Raw genomic sequence first — 26,941 nt, 5'->3', positions numbered from 1 at the left:
AAATAAAAATACAAAACAAAGTCTAAACCCATCCATCCATCCATTTTCCAACCTGCTGAATCCGAACACAGGGTCATGGGGGTCTGCTGGAGCCAATCCCAGCCAACACAGGGCACAAGGCAGGAACCAATCCCGGGCAGGGTGCCAACCCACCGCAGCAAAGTCTAAACCATGACACATTTTGAAACTAATGATGCCGCTGCCGTTTGTTTCGCTATTTACGCCTTTTAGACCACACGTGAGATTTTACCTGTTTTAAATTTTAAAAAGTAACTAAAGAAGCAGTGCGTATCTTGGGCTTTGGTATGTGGAATTGTTTAAATAATAAGGTTGATGCCACATTTTTGGGACTTGCTGCGAGTTAAGCTATTCTGATTGATGACTCACTTAAAGGTGCTGTAGGGAAATGAACCTTGGCCTACACCAGTGGTCCACAAACTAAGTCCTGGGGACTCCATGTTACTGCAGGTTTTTGGAGTCATTTTACCTCAAACTGATCTCACTTTATTACTCTTATTCTGCATTCAGAAAAGCACAGCAGTGTGGTTTGTACATTCCTAAGACATTTATAAATATTTGTATTTTTGTCATAGCTTTATATGTTGTGGGGAACAGCCCGGACACAGACTGGTAGACATAATGGTTTCACCACACACACGTTTATTTACAATATTTACAGTGCACATACCCAGTGCCGCAGCACCAATCACCCCTCAAGTCCTTGGCCACAACACGATGCCTTCTCACAGTCTCTGGTCCGCCTCCACTCCTCTCCACCAAGCTTCGTCTACTTCCAACCGACTCTTGCCATTGACTGGAGGGAGGCGGCCCCTTTTATACACCCTGGACGGACTCCAGGTGCATCCTGAGGAGCTTCTGTAGCCACACCCCTGTGTGGCGGAAGCTCTGGCAGTGTATCCAGAAGTCCTCCGGGTGTCCCCAATCCTCTTCCCCCCCAGCTCTTCCGGGTGTGGCGGAAGTGCTGAGGTCCAGGGCTCCCAAGGCATCGGGGCGTCCCCTGGCGGTGACCATGAGCCCCTACAGGGTAGAGCTTCCAAGCTTTGTACCCGTGGCCCCCACAGCAACCAGGTAGGACGACCCCTCGTGTTCTGGAGGAAGCACAAGCCCTTCTCCGGTCCTCCTGGGCATCCCTGCCGGGCATGAACCCCAGCCGGGTACCACAATGTTTAACTCCATTTGATTGTTTTCCTGTTAGTTTGTCTTGTTCTGTGTCCTGATAATGACAATCTAAAATGGGCAGAGCTGACACCTGGGCAAACAACGCTAAATGGTGAAAAGTTGCCAATACTTCGGCGTCAGACCCTCTAATGTGTTCATTAGTAAATAGGCAGGCAGCGTGGTGTAGTGTAGTGGTTAAGGCTTTGGACTTGGGGTTCAGATCCCACACTCTGTGACCCTAAGCAAGTCACTCAACTTGCCAGGGCTCCAATTGGAAAAACGATTGTATCATAAATGTTGTAAACTGCCTTGAATAAAGATGTCAGCCAAATAAGTAAATGTAATATAAATAATGGATTACATGATCAGAACACCTGGAAAAGCAGGATAAAAGTGAACCAGGTTAAAACAAAACATTGAATTATCCCCATATAACATACATGCTTCATAATAAATTACCAGACTTAGTTTTGTCATTTCTGCATTGACCTAAAAAATAAGAACTACAAATAACAGCGTGCCTAATTACATTAGGAGTTCTCTTAAAAACAGAAGCTTGTTGGAACAGAAACCTTCTGGCACAGGAGGTCTGCAGAACTGAGTTTGAGAACTGCTGTACTTTACCATTACCTGGGCAAAAGACTGAAGTGGGAGATATCATTTTTTCCAGTTACTTAATTCTAAGTAAAGAGTGCATTTGGTACAATTTCCACCAGAAAATCCCACCAGTCCTCTGCACCTCTGCCTCCCAGCACTTTAAGAGTCCTGATCGAGCCGTCTCCACTGACAGTGTTGGAGCATTCGGTGTGTCAGTCGGCCGCTGCCTACTCGATGTGGTGCTGCTCTGTGCTGTTGGCTACTAATGGCAATCATAAGTCATTTTGGAGCAGCCGGCCTGTTACAGGCTGTAAATGGATTGTGGAGAGTCTCAGGTGGGTGGTGGTGGGGTTATTGGTGGCGGAGGTGGTGGGGGGGTTTGGGGCCTGATGATGGGGAAACAAACCACCAGCAGACTTCCCTTGTGATCCATCAAAGCATGCAGAGCCCCACGGAATTGGTTACAGCATGCTGCCTGTCTTTTCTGTTTTGTGAGCTGCATTGTTGATCTGACACATGAGGCTTGCATCCCTAGTGAAGCCTTATAGAAAAAGCATTTTTTAAAAGAATGTATTATTTATATCGCTTCACATAGGAGTTAGAGTAGTTGGTCAAGAACAGAGTGTCCACTTGTTAAATTTTGGATTCCCAGCCACCAATTTACACTGTGATATAATTTGACTTATAGCCTCAAGCAGGAAAAGACAATGGATGAAGGCGCCCCGAGGATGATTCTTTCAGTCAGTGGCCAGTGTAGAAAACCTGAAAAAGAAATATAACAGGCTGTCAACTTTTTTCATCTCCTATAGTAAATTAACTGTCCATCCATGTGTTATCAAACATGTTTAGTCCAGGTTAAGTTGGCGGAGGCTCTGCCCTATCCTGGCAACAAGGTGGTAACCAACCTCTGGTGGGATAGCCGGTTCATCTCAGGAGGTATTCACGCACACCCACAGTCACTCATATGGGGCCAGTTTAAAACTGCCAATTAACCTAAGATGTATGTTTATGGGATTGAAGAGGAAAAACCCAACAGAGATATGGGTAGGAAATGTAAACGCGACACAAGTCTGACTTTGTTGTTCTCACTTCTAACAATTGCACCACCTCAAATTGTTATTGTTATTGTTACTCTGTGTCAGGTACATTAGGAACAGTATGGGAATAAAAGATCTAAATGGATATACAGTAATCCCTCCTCCATCGCGGGGGTTGCGTTCCAGAGCCACCCGCGAAATAAGAAAATCCGCGAAGTAGAAACCATATGTTTATATGGTTATTTTTATATTGTCATGCTTGGGTCACAGATTTGCGCAGAAACACAGGAGGTTGTAGAGAGACAGGAACGTTATTCAAACACTGCAAACAAACATTTGTCTCTTTTTCAAAAGTTTAAACTGTGCTCCATGACAAGACAGAGATGACAGTTCCGTTTCACAATTAAAAGAATGCAAACATATTTTCCTCTTCAAAGGAGTGCGCGTCAGGAGCAGAGTCTGTCAGAAAGACAGAGGAAAGCAAACAAATCAATAGGGCTGTTTGCTTTTAAGTATGCGAAGCACCGCGGCACAAAGCTGTTGAAGGCGGCAGCTCACACCCCCTCCGTCAGGAGCTGAGAGAGAGAGACAGAGAGAGACAGAGTTTGTTTTTCAATCAAAAATCAATACGTGCCCTTCGAGCTTTTAAGTATGCGAAGCACCGTGCAGCATGTCGTTTCAGGAAGCAGCTGCACAAAAGATAGCAACGTGAAGATAATCTTTCAGCATTTTTAGACGAGCATCCTTATCGTCTAGGTGTGCGAACAGCCCCCCAGCTCAATCCCCCTACGTCAGGATCAGAGAAAGTCAGCGCAAGAGAGACAGAAAAGTAAGCCGGGTAGCTTCTCAGCCATCTGCCAATAGCGTCCCTTGTATGAAATCAACTGGGCAAACCAACTGAGGAAGCATGTACCAGAAATTAAAAGACCCATTGTCCACAGAAATCCGCGAACCAGCAAAAAATCCGCGATATATATTTAAATATGCTTACATATAAAATCCGTGATGGAGTGAAGCCGCGAAAGGCGAAGCGCGATATAGTGAGGGATTACTGTACAGTATTCCTTTTTTTCGTGATTAGTGGACAAGTGCCTTTCAGAAGGCAAAATCGTAACAAGCATTATTATACCAAAGGACAAAAGACAGAAAACCACATAACCGGGCTAAAGAAATTCAAAGGCACACAACAAGCAAATGTTAAAAACAAATAAATTGTCTAGAAAAAAAACAGAAAGACTTTGCTTTATTTGCTCAAGGTTCTGATAATTACTGGGTGTATGGCTCCCCGTAAATAAGATGGCCAACAAGACCATTCGATTACACGCCTATAACGTTGCGCACAGGCATAAAAGTGATTCCTCCTCGCAACACATGGCACCCGGACTTCCAAATGGTGACACTTGATGGTGTCAACACAAGGAAAAACAAAAACAACATAACATTCTCAATTTCAAGAACACCAATTTACATGCTGTATTCCTGCCTTTGGTTTATGTAGTACACCCTGTTCAGAATAAAATGAAGTATATTGGCCATCTTGGATTAAAGAGTCTGTCTTACTACTTTACAGTTTTTTACAGAGGAAGAATAACAAGACAGCACAGATGGAGACAATAACAATGCAATATTTAAAATACTACTATTATTTTACGTTCTATATATTGTTATATTGAGCTTCCCAACAGTGGTATTTATGGTAAGGGTACAAATTAAACACAATTCATCATGGTAGTTCCAAGAAGTGGTAAGAATAGAGTCAAGTAAATCCCGATAAGATGCACTCTTTGTCAATAGACTATGAGCAGAGTCAGGAGTCTCCACTGAGACCCAGATATAAGATGACACCCTACCGTCTCTAATGGCCATGGATTTAGCAACTTCTGAATGCTCTTGAAGTTGTCATCCGTTCACCATTAGTCATAGCCTGGAATCTCAGCATGACTCTGGACTCCTCACTTTGATTCATCAAATACATTTCTCAAATGACCCAATCCTGTCATTTCTTTCTTCATAATACACGTTTTTTTTCCTCCTGTTCAGAGGACTTTACCCTTCTTCACTAATTATTTAATGGAACTCCTTGCTTGGGCACTGGTTGTCTCTCTGCTGGACTATTGCCTCTTCTGGCGGGGCCTCCTTTAACTGCTTTTCAGTCTCTACAGCCATTCCAGAATGCAGTTTCTCGACTGGTGGTCTCTGTCCCTCACTTCCCTCCTACCACTCCTCTAACTTTGGTCTCTTCACTTGCTTCCTATTGCTGCAATGAGCCGGTTCAAATCTCATGTCTTGACCTACGATTCCCTGAATGGTTCTGCTCCTTAGCATCTCCAATCTTTAATGTCTTCATATGTCTCTAGCAGTCAGCTCACCATCCCTGCTCTTGCTAAGCGTGCCTTGACTGGACAATGCTTCTCCATTCTTGGTCTAAAGTTGTGGTATGATTTCCTTTGGCTATTTGAACCACACCCAATTTACTCATGCTTAGGCATCTTTTGAAATTGCATCTTTTCATTAAATATTTTAGAACAGCTTATCTTCTCTTGTATAGAATAGCTACTCTCATACTGACACAGAGTTTTGTCTTAGTCTAGTTGCAAATATTATTATACAGTAGTAGTAGTAGCAGTACTCAGTCTTGCTCGGTTTCCTATCTTGTTCTCTGTACTTTGATGCTTGCACCTTCTAACCTTTCTTGTAATTATTATAGCTTGCTTTGTAAGTCACCTCAGATAAAGGCATCTGCCAAATAAATCAGAATAATAACAATAATAATGGTGCCATGGCGCCACATCTGCCTGCACTGGCAATCATTTATGGCTGCCTCCTCTGGTAGAGGGCAGCCCTTCTCAACACCACACTATTAATGCATTTTAAGCATTGAGTTGTGTCACAGTCACTCACATGCACCCTTGGTACCAGTTAAATCTTCTAGACCATAAACTGGGAGTCTTGCCACATAATAAATCAAATCACAGTATCTTATGACTGGAGAATGAAAGTTACATTTTTGCTAAACTGAACTGTTATCTGTGTTTTCTTTTTCCATGTCAGTAAAGCACATTTACATTTGAAAAGGGAAAGAAAGAAGTGAGGCCTTAGGTGGATTATTACAAATTGTGATGAAATTGTGGGATAGGTTCCTTGGAAGATCTGTTCTCAGATCAAAGAAATCAGACTGAGCGACAAGAACGCAGGCATTTTTCATTCTTACAATCACGGTTGTTTTTGCTTCTGGAAACAAAATGTCGGGGACACTGAGGCAGAAGATTGGACGCCTCTAGAGGAATAATTGAATTGTATACAATGTCACCTTGTTCAACTCACGGTGCCTTTACTGTACACCTTTCTGCTGAGGGTTCAGTGTCCCTGTGCTGATTTTCTATTAGAGATGCAGACATTATCATCAGTCAAGGCTTTATTCATCCGGCTGGGCTGCATTGAAAAACAACTTGGACTAATTAGAAACGCAGACATTTCAACAAATAAACTGCAAGAAATTGCAGAGGACTGGGTGGATATTACAGTCCTGTTGTTATCATTTCTGGTGTTTTTTTTCACTATTAATTTTGCATCCATTTCTTGCTTCTTTTACCTTTTAAGGTTTTGAAGTGTGATAAACACATTATTATTACTATTTTTTCATTTAGGTTTAATTTTCTTGTTTATTATATAATAAAATGCTAATGTCTGTGTTTGTCCAATTCCTCAGAGTGATCTGATTGGTTAATTTGACTTTGGTGTGATTGGACAGTTTCACTGGTTGGTGATGCGATCAAAAGAGGGAGTGCAAGTATGAGACCCAAGAGGAGGAATAAAGGCATATGTGTCATGTGGAGAGTCGCCTTCATGGATGGGACAGGGTGGACAGGGGGTGAGCAAGGCGCCTGAGAAGGATGGGGACACACCAGTCAAGAGAGGTTCAGACACACAAGGGTACTGAGGAAAGGCGCTGAAGGTACATGTAGGGAAAGAGTTTGAAATGTATTCTATTACCTGTCTTTGACAGGTCACGTGGCTGGTTCTTAATATTTTTTGATGATGTTATTTTGATCTAGGAAGCTGTGATTTTGTTTCCCATGGGCACTGCTGTTTTATGGTTTTCTATAGTTGGCAATGCTCACCGGTTGGCAGTCACTTCCTGGAGTGACAACATGTGTTGTCAACAGGTTGCTGGTATTTAAGTGTTGTTTGTCTGAATTTGTGGATAAATCTAAACAAACTTTGCGGTGCCTGTTAGTTTTCTCCTCTGGTTAACAAGGCGTTTCCTATTTAGCTGATTTCTGACAGCGCTGCTTGATTGTTTCAGTCAGTCTGTTCTTTTGGAATTGGACCTTTCAGACTTCATTCTGTCTCATCTCCCAGTCCATCTCTTTTTAAATTCACTCTGCCAGGTGTTCACTCTTGGCAGTACACATGCACTGGGGCCTGCATTGGCCTCACTGGGACTGGCACACAACAAACTGATTATCTGTGTTGTTTCTTTCAGTTGTGGGCAGGACCAAGACACAGCTTTCCTAGTTTAGCAGTACCAAATCAATCTGAATCTCCATGTATAACACATGTGTTGTGTCTTAGGTTAGTGTCTATGAAGGAACTGCTTTAAAAATACATTGCAAAGGGTGTCTGTGGGATAAAAAATAAGTTGGACATTTCTCCTGTGTCCACACCAGTAATGATGAGTACATCTCTTAATATTCTGTAACCTAATTATTCAAATTCAGAGTAAAGTAGGCTACTGCCTATTCTGCCAACATTAGAGGATAGAAGCGCCTATCGAACATGTAAAAGAGAAAAATATACAAATTATGCAAGCTGAAGTAACCATGTTTAAAACAGTAAACTAATCCGTAATTGAAGTTGCTCAGAATGTTTCTCTGTTTGATGAGAAACAGGACATTACAAGAAAAAGTTTTGAAATTTCAAAATCTTCTACAGCACACCGTATTCAAGACATTTCACCAAAAATTGAACTTCCGGGGCAAATTTTCTTGAAGAATATGTCTGACACACTTCAACAAAATGAGTCCACTGGAAGCCAAGTTGTTTCATGCGGACAGATGGACAGACAGACTTGGCAAGTGCAGTAGATGATTTTTCATTATATGTGAACACACCTAATAAAAACTCCATCTCAGTACTGAGCTTACTTTTTGCCAGTTGTAGCCCAGATCTATTTGACTTTTCTTAGCTGCTGTCCTCTAAAGTGAGAAATCGCTTTGGCTTCATATCACCTTTAAATCCTGTCCTGCTGTCATTTCAGGGACAATCACTGGAGTCACCTCCCTAGACCAGGGGTAGGCAACGTCGGTCCTGGAGTGCCACAGTATGTGCAGGTTTTTGTTCCAACCCAGTTCCTTAACGAGAACTCAATTATTGCTGATGAAGCACATATTGCTTAAGTGACATTTTGATGCTTCATTTTAGTGGTCTCGCTTGTTAAGGTTCTCCAACCTTAATTGCTTATTTCAATCTTAAACTGCTGCATTCAGTGTTTTAATTGCTCCTTATTAGCAATAAGATGTAAAAGACAAAGCAGCCAGCAGTTCTCCAGCTAGCTTTTTTCCAATTACATCTGTGTGTGTTCATCATGCACGGTTTGATTTAATAAAACACTTAATAGAAAAATGTGACAGACTGAAAATGATCTGTTTTAGGCTTCAAATCATTTGGATGATATCCTTGGAAAGGAAAAAAATCTACGATATAAAAGCCTTACATTGCACAGACTAACAAGCCATAAAATTAAATAAGGTCTGAGATTGGCAATGATTGGTTTCTGATTAAGCAATTGGGTTGAATGAAAACCTGTAGCCACTGCGGCTCACCAGGACTGACATTGCCAACCCCTGTTTTACATCTTATTGCTAATAAGGAGCAATTAAAACACTGAATGCAGCAGTTTAAGATTGAAATAAGCAATTAACGTTGGAGAACCTTAACAAGCGAGACCACTAAAATGAAGCATTAACATGTCACTTAAGCAATATGTGCTTCATCAGCAATAATTGAGTTCTCGTTAAGGAACTGGGTTGGAACAAAAACCTGCACATACTGTGGCACTCCAGGACCGACGTTGCCTACCCCTGCCCTAGACAATCCAAAGGGTTTGTAGGACACGGTGCCCTCTAGTGGCCACGGTAATGCTTCATCCCTGCATTTCAATGACCTGGCACCCTGAACTGTCTGTTCTTCAAAATAATGCATCAAGGTCACTCCAGTCTCTACTGCTAACCTTGAGGATTTCTTCCAGTAGCCCAAGATGCCTTGGTCAATCCGCTTACCATCACAGGGCCACGCTACCTCTTTGGGTTTCAGTATCTTAGAACAGCTCCTAGCTGAGCAACTCCCATTTCTTGAGCCATTTTTATTTCCAGCCTACTCTGACAAAGAATTGGTGGCCAAACAACAAGTCCCAAATTATTATAAAAATGAAGGACATCAAAGAGGCAGAGGGGCAGCTTCCCCTTTAAAAGCTTAACTACTCTGTCATCACGTATGGCAAAGAAGCAAGATATCCATTATCTGGACAGAAACGCTGAATATGAAACAAAGCTGCTTTTCTCGTCTCATTAGAGCAGGACGGGAAGGTGTTGGAGCAGCAGCGTTCTGGCACTGCGATTTTATTGGACGATCAATAATGGAGATTTGTTAGCGCCGGGCATGATGCAAAGGAATGAATTCCCAGAGGACAGATCTGAGTTTTACTGAAAACAGAATGAGGTTGAGGGAGTAGGAGCTTTTGCGGGTGGCACCTCATTTATTTTGCTTTTGAACCCCATGGTTGATAGTGACATGGTGAACGTTATCAGAGAAAGAAAATCCTTTTACATTTTACTAAGTAAGCCTGACTTGTAGCTGTTTTGTTTTATTTTGACCTGTTTTGCTTTTTGTTAATTTGCCTCAGTGAGGACATCTCATTAGCATGCAGGTCAGATGGTACAGAGACAGTCAGCCGGAACGTGAAATGAAATAGAAGATTTAGGGTCGTACCAATGTTTATACAGAAGATAAGGAGAGCTGTGGTCCGTCTAGAATACAAATTAGCCATATATTATTATTATTATTAGTAGTAGTAGTAGGGATGTTGTCATGTGTGCAGAGTCTAATGAGATTCTTACTTGCACATCCAACCAACATGCCAGACGGCATCACTTTCCAACGCCATGATAACAAGAATGTATTTAAATAATGAACTTGATTTTGTTTAATAAAAAACAAAAACCATCTCACCTGATGCACTCCTTACCCCCTTTTCATAGCAGATGCAAGGTGGCATGGTGGTGCTGTGGCCATCACTGATATCTTACACATCCAGAGACTTGTGTTGAGATCTCGATATTGCAAACACAATTTGATTACGTAGATTGGCAGCTCTATACAGGCCCAGTGCGAGTGAGTATGGTGCTGCTTGTGACAGATTCGTATTCTATCCAAGAGTGGTTCCTGCCTTATACCAAATGCTGGTGGGCATAGATTGCTGATAAAATCACTCTGATTTGGACAAAGTTGGTACATATAACACTGGACAATGGAAATTTTACTATTGAACACTTTTGGGTGGGTCTTATAGATTTTGGCCTGCAAAGATCACTTTTCCATTTTCTTATTACATATCATTTTATCGTAGCAACTTCAGCTGGAACACTTGTGGTGATGTAAAAGTAGTGACACCTCTACTAGGAGTGCAGCTCAGATATACCAAGTACTGCAAACAGGACAGCAATGCTAAAGTGTCTTTCCATTAAAAAGAACGGGCCTCTCTGTAAGGCCAGAAAAGTGTGGCACATAAACAACTTGTCAACCCAACAACGATATTTTGACTCCTGTTCATGTAAGACTTTGAGAAAGGGATGAACGAGGAAGGTGAAGGATGTCGATGTTTGAGACAAATGTTTCCACGAACAACAGATGTCAAGATTAAGGAAGAAATTATTGTTTGTCTTCAAAACAAACAAGTCATCAAAAACAAGCTGGAAATCTCATGGAAATTATTTACGGTTGTTTTTGAGATTTGCCTTGGCAAATGCAGAGCAGCAGACTATGTGCAACTGTTTGCTTCAAGCATTCAAAGCCATAAAGTACAACAGGTCACTAAAGATCCATTTTCTGTAGTCACACTCGGCTCTCCTTCATTGCTAATTTTGGTGCAGCCAGTGATGAACATGGTGGACGTATTCACTAGAACAACGTTTCTCAACCTTTAAGTATTTGCGACCCGAGTTTTCATAACAGTTTTAATCATGCCCCCCTAACGTTTTTTTGAAACCCTAATAAAATTTATTCCTATATTTTTTTCTGCCGATACACCGCTACAAGTTTAAAATTTCCCCACGAATAGCGAAATTATGCCACATATGGCAACATTCGCACCCCCTTTTTTGTTATTTCTGCACTAGGACATTGCAACAATGGAAGAGCTGTATCAAGGCAAGTGGAGTCCATAATGCTCGCTTGCTGTTGTTGGACACTGAAATAAGAAGCATGAGACACTCAGTGCAGATGAAAATCAGCAGCAAAACATTTTTAGCTCAGTAGCACTAATGCAGTGTGTCAGCATCACTAAGTGACATGCTAAATTTAGATAAAGGATAATTTCATGCTTCTCCAAGTACTTACGTGCTACAGCCAATGTGAAATTACATTTGTGTTCAGATTGAAGCTATCTATCATAATCAGAAAAACTTTTTCAGGAAGCAAAACAGTGGGAAAAATGTGCTGTCCACTGTAATGAATAGATGTATAGAATATATAGATAATAACGTAAAAGGGTAAATCAAAAAGTAAAGGCAATTTGAAAATTACGCAGTAACCACCACAGATAGAAGCTGACAGAACAACATGTTCATGATGGCTTATGGGTAGTTAGAACACACACAGCACGGCGCTCCGCCATAAGTCCAGTTGAAGCCAACGTCAAATGAACATGTAGGCTCCTCTGTACGATTGCACCATTGTTGAACAACAGGAGTAGTAGGATTTCTTTGGACAAAGGGAGTGAAACCTGCTGAAATTCACTGAATGATGTTGGCTTGTGATCAGTAAGCTGTCTGGGTTCCCATGAACTTTAAACTACTCCAAGGCACCATGCACTATGGCACGTGCAAACCCATAGCTGGTATCCAAATGTGCAGCAACAGAGGACAACGTAATCCATCAGTCTCCTCTGATGCAGGCATTCACCATGTCGATGTTGGTGTGTGTGTGCAATGTTTATAGTTGACCAGATCGAGCTTTGACTGTTACACTTGTTCTTCCTGCTTCAAGCCTTCCTTCCCATTCATAAACTTTTCACAAACATTTGTAGTAATGCATCTTATTATTTCACTAACTGTGCTACCCATCTTAGACGGGTTGAAGTCTGTGTAATTAACGTAGACCTCAGCGTTAACATTCGCAGTGCACCATGCATTCCATGTCTCTCTGTTAAATGCCATTTGGTATGGCATTTGTAAAAGCAGTGTTAAGGTTTGTGATGCGCCATCTGTTGAAATGACAAATGCAATGCATTTTATTGCTTAAAATTTTTGTGATGCATCATCTTTTGGAATGATAGAGACAGCAACTGGACAGACACACAGACAGACACTTACCCTTTTTTTAAGCTGGATGCATTACAAAATACATTCCAATAGAAGATGTGCTGTAAACATTATCACTGAGGTCTACATTGATTATTTAGATGTCAACCCATCTTAGACAGGTAGCACAGCTAGTATAATATATACATTATTAGCTGTACCTCCCCACCGTGTAGTTGTGAAACAGGACAAACTTAAAAAATCAATAAACAAACAGGTATCGCTAGCTAAGCAGAGGCAAGGTCCACTCCAAAACGCAGAGGTAGAGCGACTCGAATTGAGGCTGGCACGTGAGTGAGGAGGGCCCTACCAGGCTCCCCACTCCTGACGTCACACTTCCCCCTCCCCTCGGCCCACAGCCTCTGTCTCAGATTAGTGCGAATATATCGCTCCTGCAAGCAAACTTTGATTCTTAGTGCAATGAGAGAAGTCGCAAAATCAACCAGAATGTTCAAGCAAATTCTAGAAAAAAACCCGGATCTAAATCTGTGAAGTAGTTCTCTCATTCACTAGCTAAGCAGAGGTAAGGTACTCTCTGAGGCTGGAGTGCAAGTGAGGAGGACCCTGCCCCCCTGGGCCTGCTGCGTGTCTCTGATTTGAGCAAATATATCGCTCCTGCAAGCGAACTATGATTTTTAGCGCGATGAGAGAAGTGGAAAAAATCAACCGGAATGTTCAAGCAAATTATAGAAAAAACCCGATCTAAATCCATGAGGTAGTTCCCTTGTTTGCTAGCTAAACGAAGTTAAGGTACATGCCCTGAGGCTTTAGTGTGAGTGAGGAGAACCCTTCCCTCAGCCCGCTGTGTCTCTCTCAGGTTTCACACATAAATCAGTACCGCAAGCGAACTGTGATTCTTAGTGCGGTAAGAGAAGTTGCAAAATCAACCGGAATGTTCGAGCAAATTATAGAAAAAAAACAGATCTAAATCCGTTAAGTAGTTCTCTCGTGAAAAGCAGACATACAGACGTTGGATTTTATATATAGAGAGATATACGCACCTTGACAGTGTAAGACTCTGTTGGATCCCACCTTGTAGCTGGTGATGCTGAGATAAACTGTAGCTCCCTTTGATTCATTGATGGAGTCAATAAGCTCACAAAGTGGATAGATAGATAGATAGATAGATAGATAGATAGATAGATAGATAGATAGATAGATAGATAGATAGATAGATAGATAGATAGATAGATAGATAGATAGATAGATAGATAGATAGATAGATAGATAGATAGATAGATAGATAGATAGATAGATAGATACTTTATTAATCCCAAGGGGAAATTCACATACTCCAGCAGCAGCATACTGATACAAAAACAATATTAAATTAAAGATTGATAATAATGCAGGTAAAAAAAAAACAGACAATAACTTTGTATACAGTAATGTTAAATGTTAACGTTTACCCCCCCCCGGGTGGAATTGAAGAGTCGCATAGTTTGGGGGAGGAACGATCTCCTCAATCTGTCAGTGAAGCAGGACAGTGACAGCAGTCTGTCGCTGAAGCTGCTCTTCTGTCTGGAGATGATACTATTTAGTGGATGCAGTGGATTTTCCATAATTGACAGGAGCCTGCTGAGCGCCCGTTGCTCTGCCACGGATGTCAAACTGTCCAGCTGCCTTCCTCACCAGTTTGTCCAGGCGTGAGGCGTCTTTCTTCTTAATGCTGTCTCCCCAGCACACCACCGCGTAGAAGAGGGCGCTCGCCACAACCGTCTGATAGAACATCTGCAGCATCTTATTGCAGATGTTGAAGGACGTCAGCCTTTTAAGGAAGTATAACCGGCTCTGTCCTTTCTTGCACAGACCATCAGTATTGGCAGTCCAGTTTAATTTATCATCCAGCTGCACTCCCTGGTATTTATAGGTCTGCACCCTCTGCACGCAGTCACCTCTGATGATCACGGGGTCCATGAGGGGTCTGGGCCTCCTAAAATCCACCACCAGCTCCTTGGTTTTGCTGGTGTTCAGGTGTAGGTGGTTTGAGTTGCACCATTTAACAAAGTCATTGATTAGGTTCCTATACTCCTCCTCCTGCCCATTCCTGATGCAGCCCACGATAGCAGTGTCATCAGCAAACTTTTGCACGTGGCAGGACTCCAAGTTGTATTGGAAGTCCGATGTATATAGGCTGAACAGGACCGGAGAAAGTACAGTCCCCTGTGGCGCTCCTGTGTTGCTGACAAATAGGGTAGACAGGGTAGACAGATGGCACATGATTGTGTGGCCAAGCAGTCTCAACTGGCAAAGCATTCCATCAGCTTCTTTTTTTGTCAACTCATGATGGTTATGCAACACACAGCTGTTAAAAAAAGAGTGCTGTTGTCACACCATTAATAACATAAGTACATATCATTTTCAAACCAATCTAATTCAGTGTTATGGTGGGCTGGAGCCTGTCTTAGCAGCACTGGGTTGCAAGGCTGGAAAAGGATGCCAGTTCATAACAGGGTCCATTTATTCTCACACATACAACCACACTCAAACAGGGCCCAATGTGGGAGTCACCAATTAACATAACTGCACATCTTTGGGGATGTAGGAGAAAAACCAGAGTACCCAGAGGAGAACACATGCAGGAACAAGGAAACGTACAAACTCAGATAACAGAGCTGTTTGATCTCAACCAGAAACGAAACACCACCAACCGATGACCAAATAAAACCTGGCATTCCAAATTGAGATTCATTGGAAAATCATTGGTAAGGGATAAGCTCCAGCTCCCTCTGTTCAGGATAAAGTGGGTTTAGAAAATGGATGGATGGATAACCGAATTGGCAGCAGACGCTTAAAACTAAATATGAATTCCAATTTACCTTCAAAGCAATACCTTCAAGCAAAATCCCACCAGCTAGTTTTGCCAAACTTTAAGCAATGCATTATTCTCACTTCTGGCACTTGAACCAGCATTCAGATTTTTAACACAACTCTTTGAAGCCTTTGCCATTCCCAATATTGAAAGGCCTCTGGTCCTTGCAGCAAAACGCAATGCATGTTTCTGTAACTGCTTGTTTATACTCCTAGTGGGACAGCCGTGTGTCCTCCTTGATTGCTCACTAGAGGCAGTATGGCAGGACCAGTCAATACGTCATGGCCAGTTCTTTTCAGTAACATTTTGCAGCTTTGGCTCTGCACAATCACTGTAGGCTCGTCCTTCCTCTTCACCATATCAAATAATTTCTAAACTAGGACGGACAATCTTGTGGCTATGCTAAACCGCAGTCCGTTGAGTCGATTCACTGTTTTCATTCAGTTGCATCCACGCCTAAGGACTAGACGTTAGTGACTCAGCCATACCAGATTCAACTTTTCTAAAGCATTTAAAGTAAGGACAAAGAATGGAGTAATGGTAAATGTGTGCTACAATCCATTAAGAGGAGAGTGAGAAACAATTAAAACATGAAATCTCAAACCAGTTATGAAGATTGAATGTCGCCTGAACTGACAAACACTTGAGAAATATCGTCACATCCAAAGCCACTGGTAATGGTCAGCTTCCATCGGGTTTGGACAGCCACCACAAGCATTAACAAACAGTAACTGGATCTGTGAGGTGGCAGAGCTAAACACTGTGCCACCATGTCACCCCTCACCACTAAGTGCACAATAGGGACTGGGCGTCTATGGAAGGGTGTGCTTAATTAAAGGTGTAATCAGCTACGGATTAAAAACTTGGTGTGCAGAAAAGCTAACACCCGGTGATATGATATTCCAACTGCAACCCAGACAATTTCTTCTTTTGTTCCTCCTGCCTGCCCGTTTCATTTTTCCTATATTTTTTTCTTTTTGTCTCCAAGCCATCTCATTTTCCAAGATGATTCAATATGTTGGTTTTCGGATTTGCTAAACTGTCTCATATTGCAAGGTGACAGTGTCATTTAGTTCCTAGATATTCCTGCAAATCGTTCTTTCTAAAATATCTCAATTTTCAAGGTGATTATGACAGTTAGACTCCAAGTGTTGGCTACGTACCGTCTGTTTCTTTCTGAAGGTTATACTGCCATTCTTTCTGCATGCCTCAGTTGAATCACCACTGCTTAGATATGGAAGTTCTATCATCTGCCTGTCTGTGCCGTAATATAATTTACAGCCAGATGTTCTAATTCTGCACAGTATGTTGCTTCAAAAGCACCGTTATGCAGTGCTCACCCTACTGTGTAAAACAAAGACTGATTAGTCAAAGTGCCATTCATTTCTTTTGGTTGGCAATGCCACGCAGTAAGCGATCGAGTCCCTATGCTAATAGCTGTCTGTTATTTCTTGCAGTGCAAAGCTTGGTGGAGAAAATCCGAGACAAGGTAGGTCTTACTTCTGTTACCATACAGTGTACCCCAAAGGTCTGAATGCTGTAGTGATTATTGACTCTTAAAGAGCCTGGTATGTGGGCATAGTGTGCCTGAGCTCACCCGGTCGTGGCTTGGGTTTTAGCTTTGTATCACCCAGTGACCATTTACTAAAAAATTTGCAGGTTCAGATTGAGAAGATGGGCTATCACTGTTTTGCTTTTTGGTGCTCATATTTAAGATAACTGAGAGCTTTTTCATTTAATAAATAAACACAATGGGTTGAGTAATCTGAAACGCACTTTTCTAAGTACCCTGTCTACAAAAGAAAACACCAATTTGCTTTATCCTCAGCCTCCACAATTTTCAGCTCAAAACTTGATCCATCTTTTCACCACGCCAAGTTAGCCTTTTTCTTCTGCCTCCTGTCGCCAAGCTCTGTGGGCACTGGAAGATGGTGCTATTTATATTCCTCTAAGAGTTTATTTCTAGGCAGCTCCTGGGGTCAGAAGCTTTGGAATTAAAGAGGTGGGGTCACCCTCTGGAAGCCACAGATTCTTAAGCAGTCCTAAAGCCATGAAATAAAGATAAAAAGAGGCCTGACAGAATGTAGTCTGTCTTCCCTTTTCAGGTTCTTGACTGTCAACTAATGGTTTGAGAAAGCAGACAGACCTCCACTGAAGCCTCTCCATTTTTTAAATGTTCATAATAGCCACCTACAGGCAGTCCACTCAGGCCAAAGTCTGGGGACTACTTTTCTCTGATCAAAGGCACACCAACAAGGAGGTCCTCAAGTGACGCTACCTAACTTGGGCTTCAACTTCTGTGTCAGTGAGGTCCAAAGGTGTTCCTGACTTAAAACCCACCCCTTGGGTTTTGAGCCCTGCTCCATTAACTGTGTTGCCCCATGACAATATTAGTTATAAATAACATAACCTTCCCACCCTGTCTTAATCTAATTCAGAATTATGGGGGTCCAGAGCCTGTCCCTGCAGAATCAAGGACAAGGCAAGATGATAATTCATAAGGCTGCCTTATGGTAGCACACACCTGGTCACAAGACAGACTTGACAGAATATGGAGGACATCAGTCACCTTGATGCTTACCTCTCTTGTGCTTTACCCTCAGGCGGGCTATGTTTCGAGCATGCTGGCTCCTGTTGGCATTGGCATTGCTGGGGCACTCTTCATCCTTGGAGCCCTTTACAGCATCAAGGTGATTCACCGCAAGAGGAAGAGCAGCTTCAAGAGACAGCGTCGAAAGGTGAGGCTTTACTAGACAGGAGAGAAGAAGAAGAAGACTAATTGTGTAAGGGAGGAAGAAATTACTGGCAGAAAGGCCAGTATGTGGAATGGACAACCAGATATTTCATATCCTTCCCATTTCTCCAGATACAGGGGAACATTTAAAGATGATTTATTACACGCGCAGAGTTGAATAATTTCCATAATTTTGGTACACTACTGTTTAATTTTGCTTAACCAAGTAAAACTAGTGAATATGAATAGCAGACTTATTTTGTAGGCGTGTTGGTGGTGACTGAGAGAACTGGATGATGTGTTCAAGAACATTAGATAGGCTAAAAAGAGCACTGAGTGTGACAGGTGGAGAGGAGACAGACTCCAGGGCACAGGAATTATGGGGCATACTTGATGAAGAACTGTGAAATCAGAAGGGAGGAAGTGCAGATACTATGGCATGACTGAGAGGTGCTGCTAGAAGGTGAATTGAAAGATGGACTGTGGAGAAGTAAGAAGATACTGATTGTACAGTTAACTCAGAGACTTCAACAAGAGGTGCAGTAAAGTGAAAAAGTAAGTGCACCCTCTTTCAGTTGTGTTTTACATAGCAGGACTTAGCCGACAGTCATGTATTCCTTACTTCTTCTTCTTCTTTTGGCCGCTCCCATTAGGGGTTGCCACAGTGGATCATCTTTTCCCATCTCTTCCTGTCCTCTGTATCTTGCTCTGTTACACCCACCACCTTCATGTCCTCTCACACCACATCCATAAACCTTCTCTTAGGGCTTCCTCTTTCCCTCTTACCTGGCAGCTCTATCCTTAGCACCCTTTTCCCAATATACTCAGCATCTTTCCTCTGCACTTGTCCAAACAACGCATTCTCGCCTCTCTGACTTTGTCTCCCAACCATCCAACTTGAGCTGACCCTCTAATATCCTCATTTCTAATCCTATCCATCCTCATCACACCTAGTGCAAATCTTAGCATCTTTAACTTTGCCACCTCCAGCTCTGTCTCCTGTTTTTTTGGTCAGTGCCACCATCTCCAAACCATATAATTTAGCTGGTCTCACTACCATCCTTAAATCCTAGAATTTGAGAAATCTAATGCCCTGGGTATTACATTAAACTGCATCCATTGAGGAAGGCAAAGGGAAACCAACTCAGCTTTTTCTCTTAAGTATCACACAAATCAAACATATCATTGAGATGAATGACATAAACAGTGCCACACAATCACATGTAGAAGGAGCCGTGTCCGGCACGGGAGATAGGAAGGCTTCTCGGGGAGTCATCAAGTGAAATCCTTAAATGGGCAAAGGGAAGGAAGCACCAGTGAGGACTGGAACATGGAATAAAAACAACAATGCTGAAGGAGAGAAAATTAAGGAAACATCAAGAAAGGAATGTTACATGCCTAGCTGAAAATTCTGGGGCTTTGCAAAGTATGGTTATGCCAGAGGACAAGAAATAGTGCTGCTTGATAAGAAGACAGCAAAGAGTGTTACCACAATGGATTGAAAAATTGACAGACTACTAATTGTAAAACTGAAAGCCCAACCAGTGGACATAGTCATAATTCAGATCTACACACCATCACCTGATCATGAACAAGAGGATGTAGACGTAGATTGAAGAGATGCTTGAAGGCAGGAACAGAGGTCATTATTGGAGATTGGAATGCAGTGTTAGGTGAGGGAAGATTCAGTCAGGAGGTTACGGCCTAATAGCTAGAAACGAAAAAAGGAAAAACTGAATACTGTAGATTGAGAAACTTCTGCATAGTGAACACACAGTTCCAACATGAAACGAAGATATGATATACCTGGAAAAAAATGTTGATTCTGGAAGATACCAGCTTAATAGTATCATAGACACACAGAGAAACCAAAACTATGGCAACTTGAAGGAAAAATTAAAACAAGTGCCATGCACTAAATAAAACATGGTGCACACAAACCAAGAGGTGATGCGTGCAAAATAAGAGGATTGTCAGGAAATTCAAACAAGTGCTGCACACAAAATAACTGGTAACACACATAAAATTTCAAATAAGTGTCTTGCCCCAATTCAGAATTGAGTTTACAGAAAAGATAGTTACAAATTCAAAATGAGAAAAGAATTCTGGTTGGTGGAAAGAACTGTCAATCACTTCTGAGTGAATGCAATAACCATAGTAGCAAACTGTATAGAAGTGTTCTTTTATTTTAGTTGCTATATATGGTTTTTGTAATTGAATTATACTGTAAATAATGATCATAGCATACTTAAGCAAAGAAAAATACCTCTTCTTATTTTGTGAACGACACTTGTTTTAATTTTCTTCAGCTTGCGCTTCAGGGCCACAGTACAAAACAGCAAGCGAAATACACACAGCTACCCAGAAGCAGGTGCAGACTCTGATCACACCTTGTTGATGCCAACTTCAAGGCTAAAACTAAGGTGAATTAATGCAAGTGAACAAAATAAAAATGGAATCTCAAACTACAAAAAGGACAAAAGGAATGGCATTCTCAAAACAGATTGAGGCAACACTACAACAGAAAAAAATCAGCTACAGAGCAAACATGAGTGTAGGTAAACACTGGAAAAGCATAAAAAGCACAATTCCCATTAGCACCGAAAATTACATTGGCAGAGAGACAGGGCAAAGAAAGTAGAAGCTGTGGGTAACAGAGGAAATGCTTGAAAAATAGAGGACAGATGGCAATGAAAAATGCCAACATGGGAAACGAGTAGAACAGCAAACTAAGAAAAAGCAAGAGGAGGATGGTATGACAGAACAAGAAGACAAAAAGGAAATGCTGGAACATGGGATGCCATTGATCACTTAACTACTCGTGATCTACTTGACTCTCTAAGATGAGTGTACCGATTTCTGTAAGGAAGACAAATCTCCACACTATTATATGTAAATACAAAAACGATACTGTTTGCTCCAAGACTTGTCAGCTACGTGAAATGTGCACATGTCAGGATTTAGTAAGTAGGTGTGGTATTTTTGTTTTTGTCATTCCATTACATCGGTTACTTTATGGGTACTGCCATTTTAGTACAACAGCTGGTACAATGCCGAATGTCCCATAATAATCTTTGAAGGGTTGGTAACACCACCAGCTGTGGGATTCATTGCAAAACTCTAAACGAATCCGTGGAAAACAACTCCTCTGTGTCAGCTATGTTGGAATATGATTTTCTCCCATGAAGGATGACCAACCAGAAAAGGGATGTATAACAAGCACAAGCAAAGCAGAGTGTGATTACAGTCTGCATTTTTAAAAGACTACATTTTCACTCATCAACAGTGCAATGCCGAGCCGGCATCTTCTGAAGTATACAGCTCTGCAGAGAGTTAACACTGGGGTAGTGTGGACGAAAGGTGAAAATGGAGACTAATGTCTGCATTTTTTAAACAAAAGTCTAGTGGTGTGGATGTAACCTAAGTTTCAAGCTCTGATAAAGAGGAAGAGAACAACGTGACCTTTATGCTGTCACTCTGATGACATCACATGTTGCACACTCCGACCCTAGTAATGCAGTAACTATCGACATCACAAAATGGCAGTGCCCATAAAATGGAGCCGGAAAAAGACATAAATAAATTCTAACAATATTAAGACGAACGTGAAACAGAAAACTGACATCAGAAATGATTCTGCATCTTAAAAAAAAAACAAAGTAAATAATGATTTAGAAATACAGTAAAAAATTAAAAATGGAAAATAATCTTAACTTATTTTACCCCATGTACTCAGTGTGAGCACCTGCCTATGAAAATGGCTGCAGAACCATCACCCTGATTCAAAAAACAAAAACTTGGATGTGAAAAGTTAAATACCAAAATACAAAGGTACAGGCAAAGAAACTTTACAGCTGAAAAAAGAAGATCATAAGGAGAAGCTCTGACCAAAGTGGATAATTATAATACTGTGCTTGACTGCTTATATTGGGGGGAAGTTAGTCATCACGATCACGTAGCACACACTTGCCGTGTCTCAGGCCAGTTTTACTTGCGTCATTTTATAACAGTTTATAGTTTGTTTTTACAATGTTGAGGATTTGTGTTTGTGTTGTTTAATTTTATTTTGACTTGAATTGTTATTAATGTCTTGTTTTAATTTTATAACGTGACCAGTTCAGTTGAGTCATTGACTTCATCACATATGGCGTTCGTATTCTTTGTTATGCTTCTGTGGATATTCTCTGTAGAGAATTAATGGTAGTCAGCTTTCAATGCAAGTAGGCCCCAGTACTAGGCTTTCTGAAAGGCTTTGGGTGCCTGACTTTGAGTTTTGCTTTGTCCTTAGGTGTTGGTTACTCATGCTTCTTGCTTTTTTATGGTTCTCTTCCTGTTTTTGGCCTTAGTCATGGTGTGCATTTCATACTTCCTGATGGATTTTCATTCACAGAATAATTCTGACTTGTTGTCTCATAACGACACTCACATAATCTTGCACAACAACCACATGAACATCACCCATAACGTCATTATGGAGTGGCCATCACAGATAGCCTGGAGCCATGTAAGATCGCTAGCCAATCAATACAAAAATAAATAATAAGAAAATACTAAAAACACAATGCAAGGATGACACAATATAAAGTTTTGACCTTTCCCGGCCGATATCGCTATACGTCACCACATTGGTGTATGTGAGTTGGATAGCAGGTCAACCTCAAAATGCCCTCGGACCCCTTCCTGCGATACTAATATGATAAATGATATAACTTCAACAAAATAACTGTGAGAAACAGACAAGGTGAAAATAACTGTATTAAATCAATCTTAAAAAAAATTAATATACAAACATAAATGGCAACAACCAAATTTATGAACGCACCTCCCTCCCCCACGTTCCCACAAATACCGTATGTAAATAACTTAAAAGAAAGAAACCCCTTCGTCCCAGGCAAACCCCAAAACCCAGGCAGTTTCCAGACACTTATGATAACATTAGTCCATTTTCCTTGTTCTCTTTTTCCCAGAGTCTCCAAACACACAACCCCATATAAGCAAGGATCACTCTTAGCTCACCCACTTTAATTCCTCCTAACCGTCCCCTCCATTTCTACTTCAGAGTGGGTTTCCCGGCAAAGTCTTTGAGGTGGCCACCTCTGTAAGCAGGCTAGGCAATCCTTTCTCTGGCCGTGGATAGTGAATGTTTGCTGTTTTTTTTCTTGCTTATCAATATGTGTTGACAAGTTTTTCTCTTTTCTTTTTTTTCTCCCATTCTTGCCTTTCACGGCCTTTTTTACACTGTATCATGACATCTTTCTTCATGACTACCCCTGGAAACCACAGCAACAGACCACACCCTCCCAAATGTCTTCTTTATGACCGTCTGCCCAATGTGCCTGATCCCGCCAACCCCTCCCATATTAAGGGTGCATAGGCAGCAACAGGGTTGACATTGAGGATGGCTAAGAGACAAAAGAAAATCATATAGCGTTTATGTGGCAGTGCCACAACGTGTTCAGCTGACTATGACATCTGACAGATAACCAGGTGAAAGGTTCAGGTGTAGCCAGCAAATATGCATAAAGCCCTGGGAACCATTGGCAGCGCTTCTGTGAGTGTGTATTGCCATGCCTTGATGCCTACTGATGCCTTTTATTCTAACTTCTGTTTTTCAGCACAGGGAAATGAGCACCAGACAGGACAGAGTGATGCTACTGGCTGACAGTTCGGAAGATGAGTTCTAATTCTGCCAGCATCCCCACTTCTCTAGCAATAAATCCTTCCAACATCTTTTGGAGCTTTCGGCACCTTCACTGCATCTGGAGCTCAACCGTGTGTCTTACATTACCTCAGATATTGCTCCATCTATTTGGACCAGCCTTTGTGGGGATTGGGATGGGGATTGGAGAAGAGGAGTGGGTGAAAAAAAAAGAGGAACAAGACTTGGATCTGCAAAATGAGCCCAACAAAAATAAGATGGGGATGTCTTAAATAAGAGACAGTGAATAGATAAGGAACTCAAAGAGGCCGTTCATTCCATCCGACTAATTTAAGAGATTCATCACTCAGCTGCTTTGGTAGAGGTTGAAGATGGAGCTCACATGAAGTTCAGTTTCTGCCAGAGGCTCTATATTAGTCATGATATGATGAGCCACCATTATTTGGTAAACTCTAGTATTCAGCGTTCGATGAAATAATTTGAAGTGGGACACTGATTCACACAAGACACAGACATGGACACAAATTAGTACAGTCAGACAATTTCTGGATATTGAGGACAACAACAGAAAGATTCATCATGGAAGAGGAAAACAGTGAAACCTTCCTCATTCACAAGGACATCATAGCAACGTCTGAGAAATCTGATGTCCTGGTTTTAGTAGACGATGAATAGGATCATAAAGAAAAGTCTTGATCATTAAAGACAGAGAAACAAAATGAAGGTTTGACCAACATCTTGTTATGCAAGCTAATTTACAACCTCTGAAACACCGCAGGTTCTGGAATCGGACAAGTGACTTCTTTATTTTTTAAGGCAACGTCATTTCAAGAACTAAAGAGACACTGCTGTCTGCTAGCTTCAAATCAAACCTCTCTTAGTTTCAGAAGATAAACCTACAACAGAAAAATCTTCAGACTAACATGATGGATTGTAAAAAAAATGACCTATTCTGGCAGAGATGTCCATTGTCTTCAGGTGAATGCCTTATCCAGTGTTCTTCCAAATGAGCAACTGCAGCAGACATCATTAAGGGCTCAGCCTCTTTGGCTGGGGTGTTTCCTGATTCCTAGGTAGCCAACTAGTTTATGGCTCTTCAAAAGCCCATCCTGTTTTATTTGAAGAGTTGTACCATTGTAATAATAACCTTGGCTTGATTTCTCAGGGTAATGATCCCACAGTTTTCATGCGGTCCACCTTTTTGTCAAATTTTAAGCTGCAAGCATGTTCAGCAAGTCCAGTTTCATCACATCCTTCCTTGGTGTTGTGGCCACTTTGATGTCCTTCAGATCCTCACTGCTCTGCTCTGCATTCCAGGCTGATGGAGTGTTTCTACTCTTTTACCCGCTCATTTTTATTAATGTCCATCCATTTTTAAACCGCCTCTACAGCATTTACAGTACATCTCAGTATGACTATATGTAGCTGTCAGGATGTTCTGGCTTAAAACACAAACGTTTTCTTACAGAGACAGATTAGAGTCTACTTTAAGAAAACCAAGGCATGTCCAAGTTCCAACTCCAGTTTCTTCCAGGTCTATAAATGCCCTGCAAAGTCGACCTTATCAAGGCAGACACAGGGACCCGCACAGAGTGGATTTTGACGTTTTGGCTCAAAGAGCAGCAATCCATTCTCCTTGAATAGTTTCCAGAAGGGATAAATGTCTTGACTAACCACATCATTAATAGCAAGCAGCACTCCGTGGTTAGACTGGTCAGCGAACTGTCAAAATCTGTAGTTGTCTCCTAGTTTCTTAACCTCCATGCTTAATGTAAATGAATATGCTGAAGTTGTAGTGATGATTATGATGAAAACACTTTCTTGTTTTGGCTAGTTTTAATACTCCAGTTTTTATTATCCACTTTATCAATAATGCATTTTGCTTGTGTGCTTCAGAATTTTCTATTAAAGTCATAAACCCCAGACTTATTATTCACCCCTGTCAACAGGCAGAGTGATTTGCTTTGAGTTTTTTAGATGCTAAGTCTCTTATTATATTGTCTTTCCAATTAATACTGTGCTTTATTCTGTCTACTATACTTGGGTATCCATTTCTGCCACAGATAGGCTGGATTAAGACCCCCACAGGCCCGTAGGTGACTTAGCTCCTTAACAGAGCATTGATCGTAGAATGCAGAAACTCAGTCATTAAGCGCAGTGTGTTATTTCTCACTCACTTCACCATCTGGTTGGGGGGGGGTCCCTCTTGATCATATCAGATACTTGCTTGCTTAGTGGGGGGAGTAGGGGGAGTCTTTTGGTCTCATATGGTAATTTCAGCTCGTAGGATACTCTAACAATTCCTCAAGCTTGAGGGCTCTTATTGAAATGGCTCCGTACTGTCTCAGGCCCCTTAGTGCACACCCTAAATGCCATGATCGTAGATCCACACCTGTAATACAGGTATCCCTTTTCTTCCTGCTCAGTTTCCCACCTCAACATGGTAAGTGTTTATCGAGGCATAGCATTAGAGCAGCTGACACACACTTCGTTACCCTCCCATGGTCCATACTGATGCTGTTAGGGTAACAGACGACTGATTGAGTGTTAGTACCTATATGTGTGCATCATGTCACAGCCTGGTGTCCTTTTTGCCGCTGGTTGCTGCTTTACACTTGCAGGGGTTGGAATAAGTTTTGCTTCCCTACAACCTTATATTGAATAACTAGATTAAAAAATGGATAGATGAACAGGAATGGTTAATTGTTGCTAAAGGACATAGATCTTATTAACACAGAAACAAAGTACTCTATTCATAATGTGCCTCCAGGTTTGAAAATGTCCTCATTTTTGGAGTGCCACAGCTTTTCCTTCATGGCATCAGGCTATAAACTAAGGCCTACTCTGCATGCATGGCCGTGCCCCACAGGATGCCCCTCATTTCCTGGGCTGTGGGTCAATGCTTGTTGTCCTCCATAGTCCTTAAACACTAAACCCAAAGAAAAACCAGTGGGTGTGGTGACTCACCAGGATGGATGTTGTGTGCTGCCAGTTTAGCAGTCGGGTGCCATTAGAGAAGCCCAAGCTTCTACTTGAGTTCAGTGTCCCCTGTCCCTGCATAGCTTGCTTGACATAGTGGAAGTTTCTGTTCAATTTGGATTAGTTATTTTTTTATGAGAAAACCACAATAAAATAACTTGGCTCTCTTTTACATTCTGTAAGAGGAATACAATCTCTAACTGTTTTGAGAAAATGCGTAAAACTGACTTGTTTTTATTTGATTGTGTGCACTCGCTCTGGTCCCTATATATACTGAAATAAATGATAACACGTTAATGCCGACTTCTGTGGTCCTTCAAGTATACGAAGCACCAACCCAGGAGAAGCAGCAGGAGAAGAGACAAG

The 26,941-nt window shown here is 41.5% G+C and overlaps 1 protein-coding gene and 1 long non-coding RNA gene across 2 annotated transcripts in view; both read left to right on the top strand.

Annotated features, from left to right (window-relative positions):
• The window catches only part of LOC114666849 (uncharacterized), a 60,781-nt gene extending 44,016 nt beyond the window's left edge, over nucleotides 1-16,765 (top strand). The window contains exon 6 of the mRNA XM_051919712.1: nucleotides 16,661-16,765. Within this exon, the coding sequence (XP_051775672.1) occupies nucleotides 16,661-16,737 (77 nt within the window). The 3' untranslated portion in view covers nucleotides 16,738-16,765. The remainder of the gene's footprint in view (nucleotides 1-16,660) is intronic.
• A 936-nt stretch (nucleotides 16,766-17,701) lies between these two features.
• LOC127525998 (uncharacterized) lies at nucleotides 17,702-26,872 on the top strand. Its single transcript, XR_007933625.1, has 2 exons — nucleotides 17,702-17,941; nucleotides 23,553-26,872. It is a non-coding gene; the product is annotated as an uncharacterized LOC127525998 (long non-coding RNA).
• The last annotated feature ends 69 nt before the right edge of the window (nucleotides 26,873-26,941 follow it).

Source organism: Erpetoichthys calabaricus, chromosome 16 (assembly GCF_900747795.2).
Source record: "Erpetoichthys calabaricus chromosome 16, fErpCal1.3, whole genome shotgun sequence".
Taxonomy (NCBI): Eukaryota; Metazoa; Chordata; class Cladistia; order Polypteriformes; family Polypteridae; genus Erpetoichthys; species Erpetoichthys calabaricus.
Note: the sequence above shows the minus strand (reverse complement) of the source record. Positions and strands in the feature narration are given on the sequence as shown.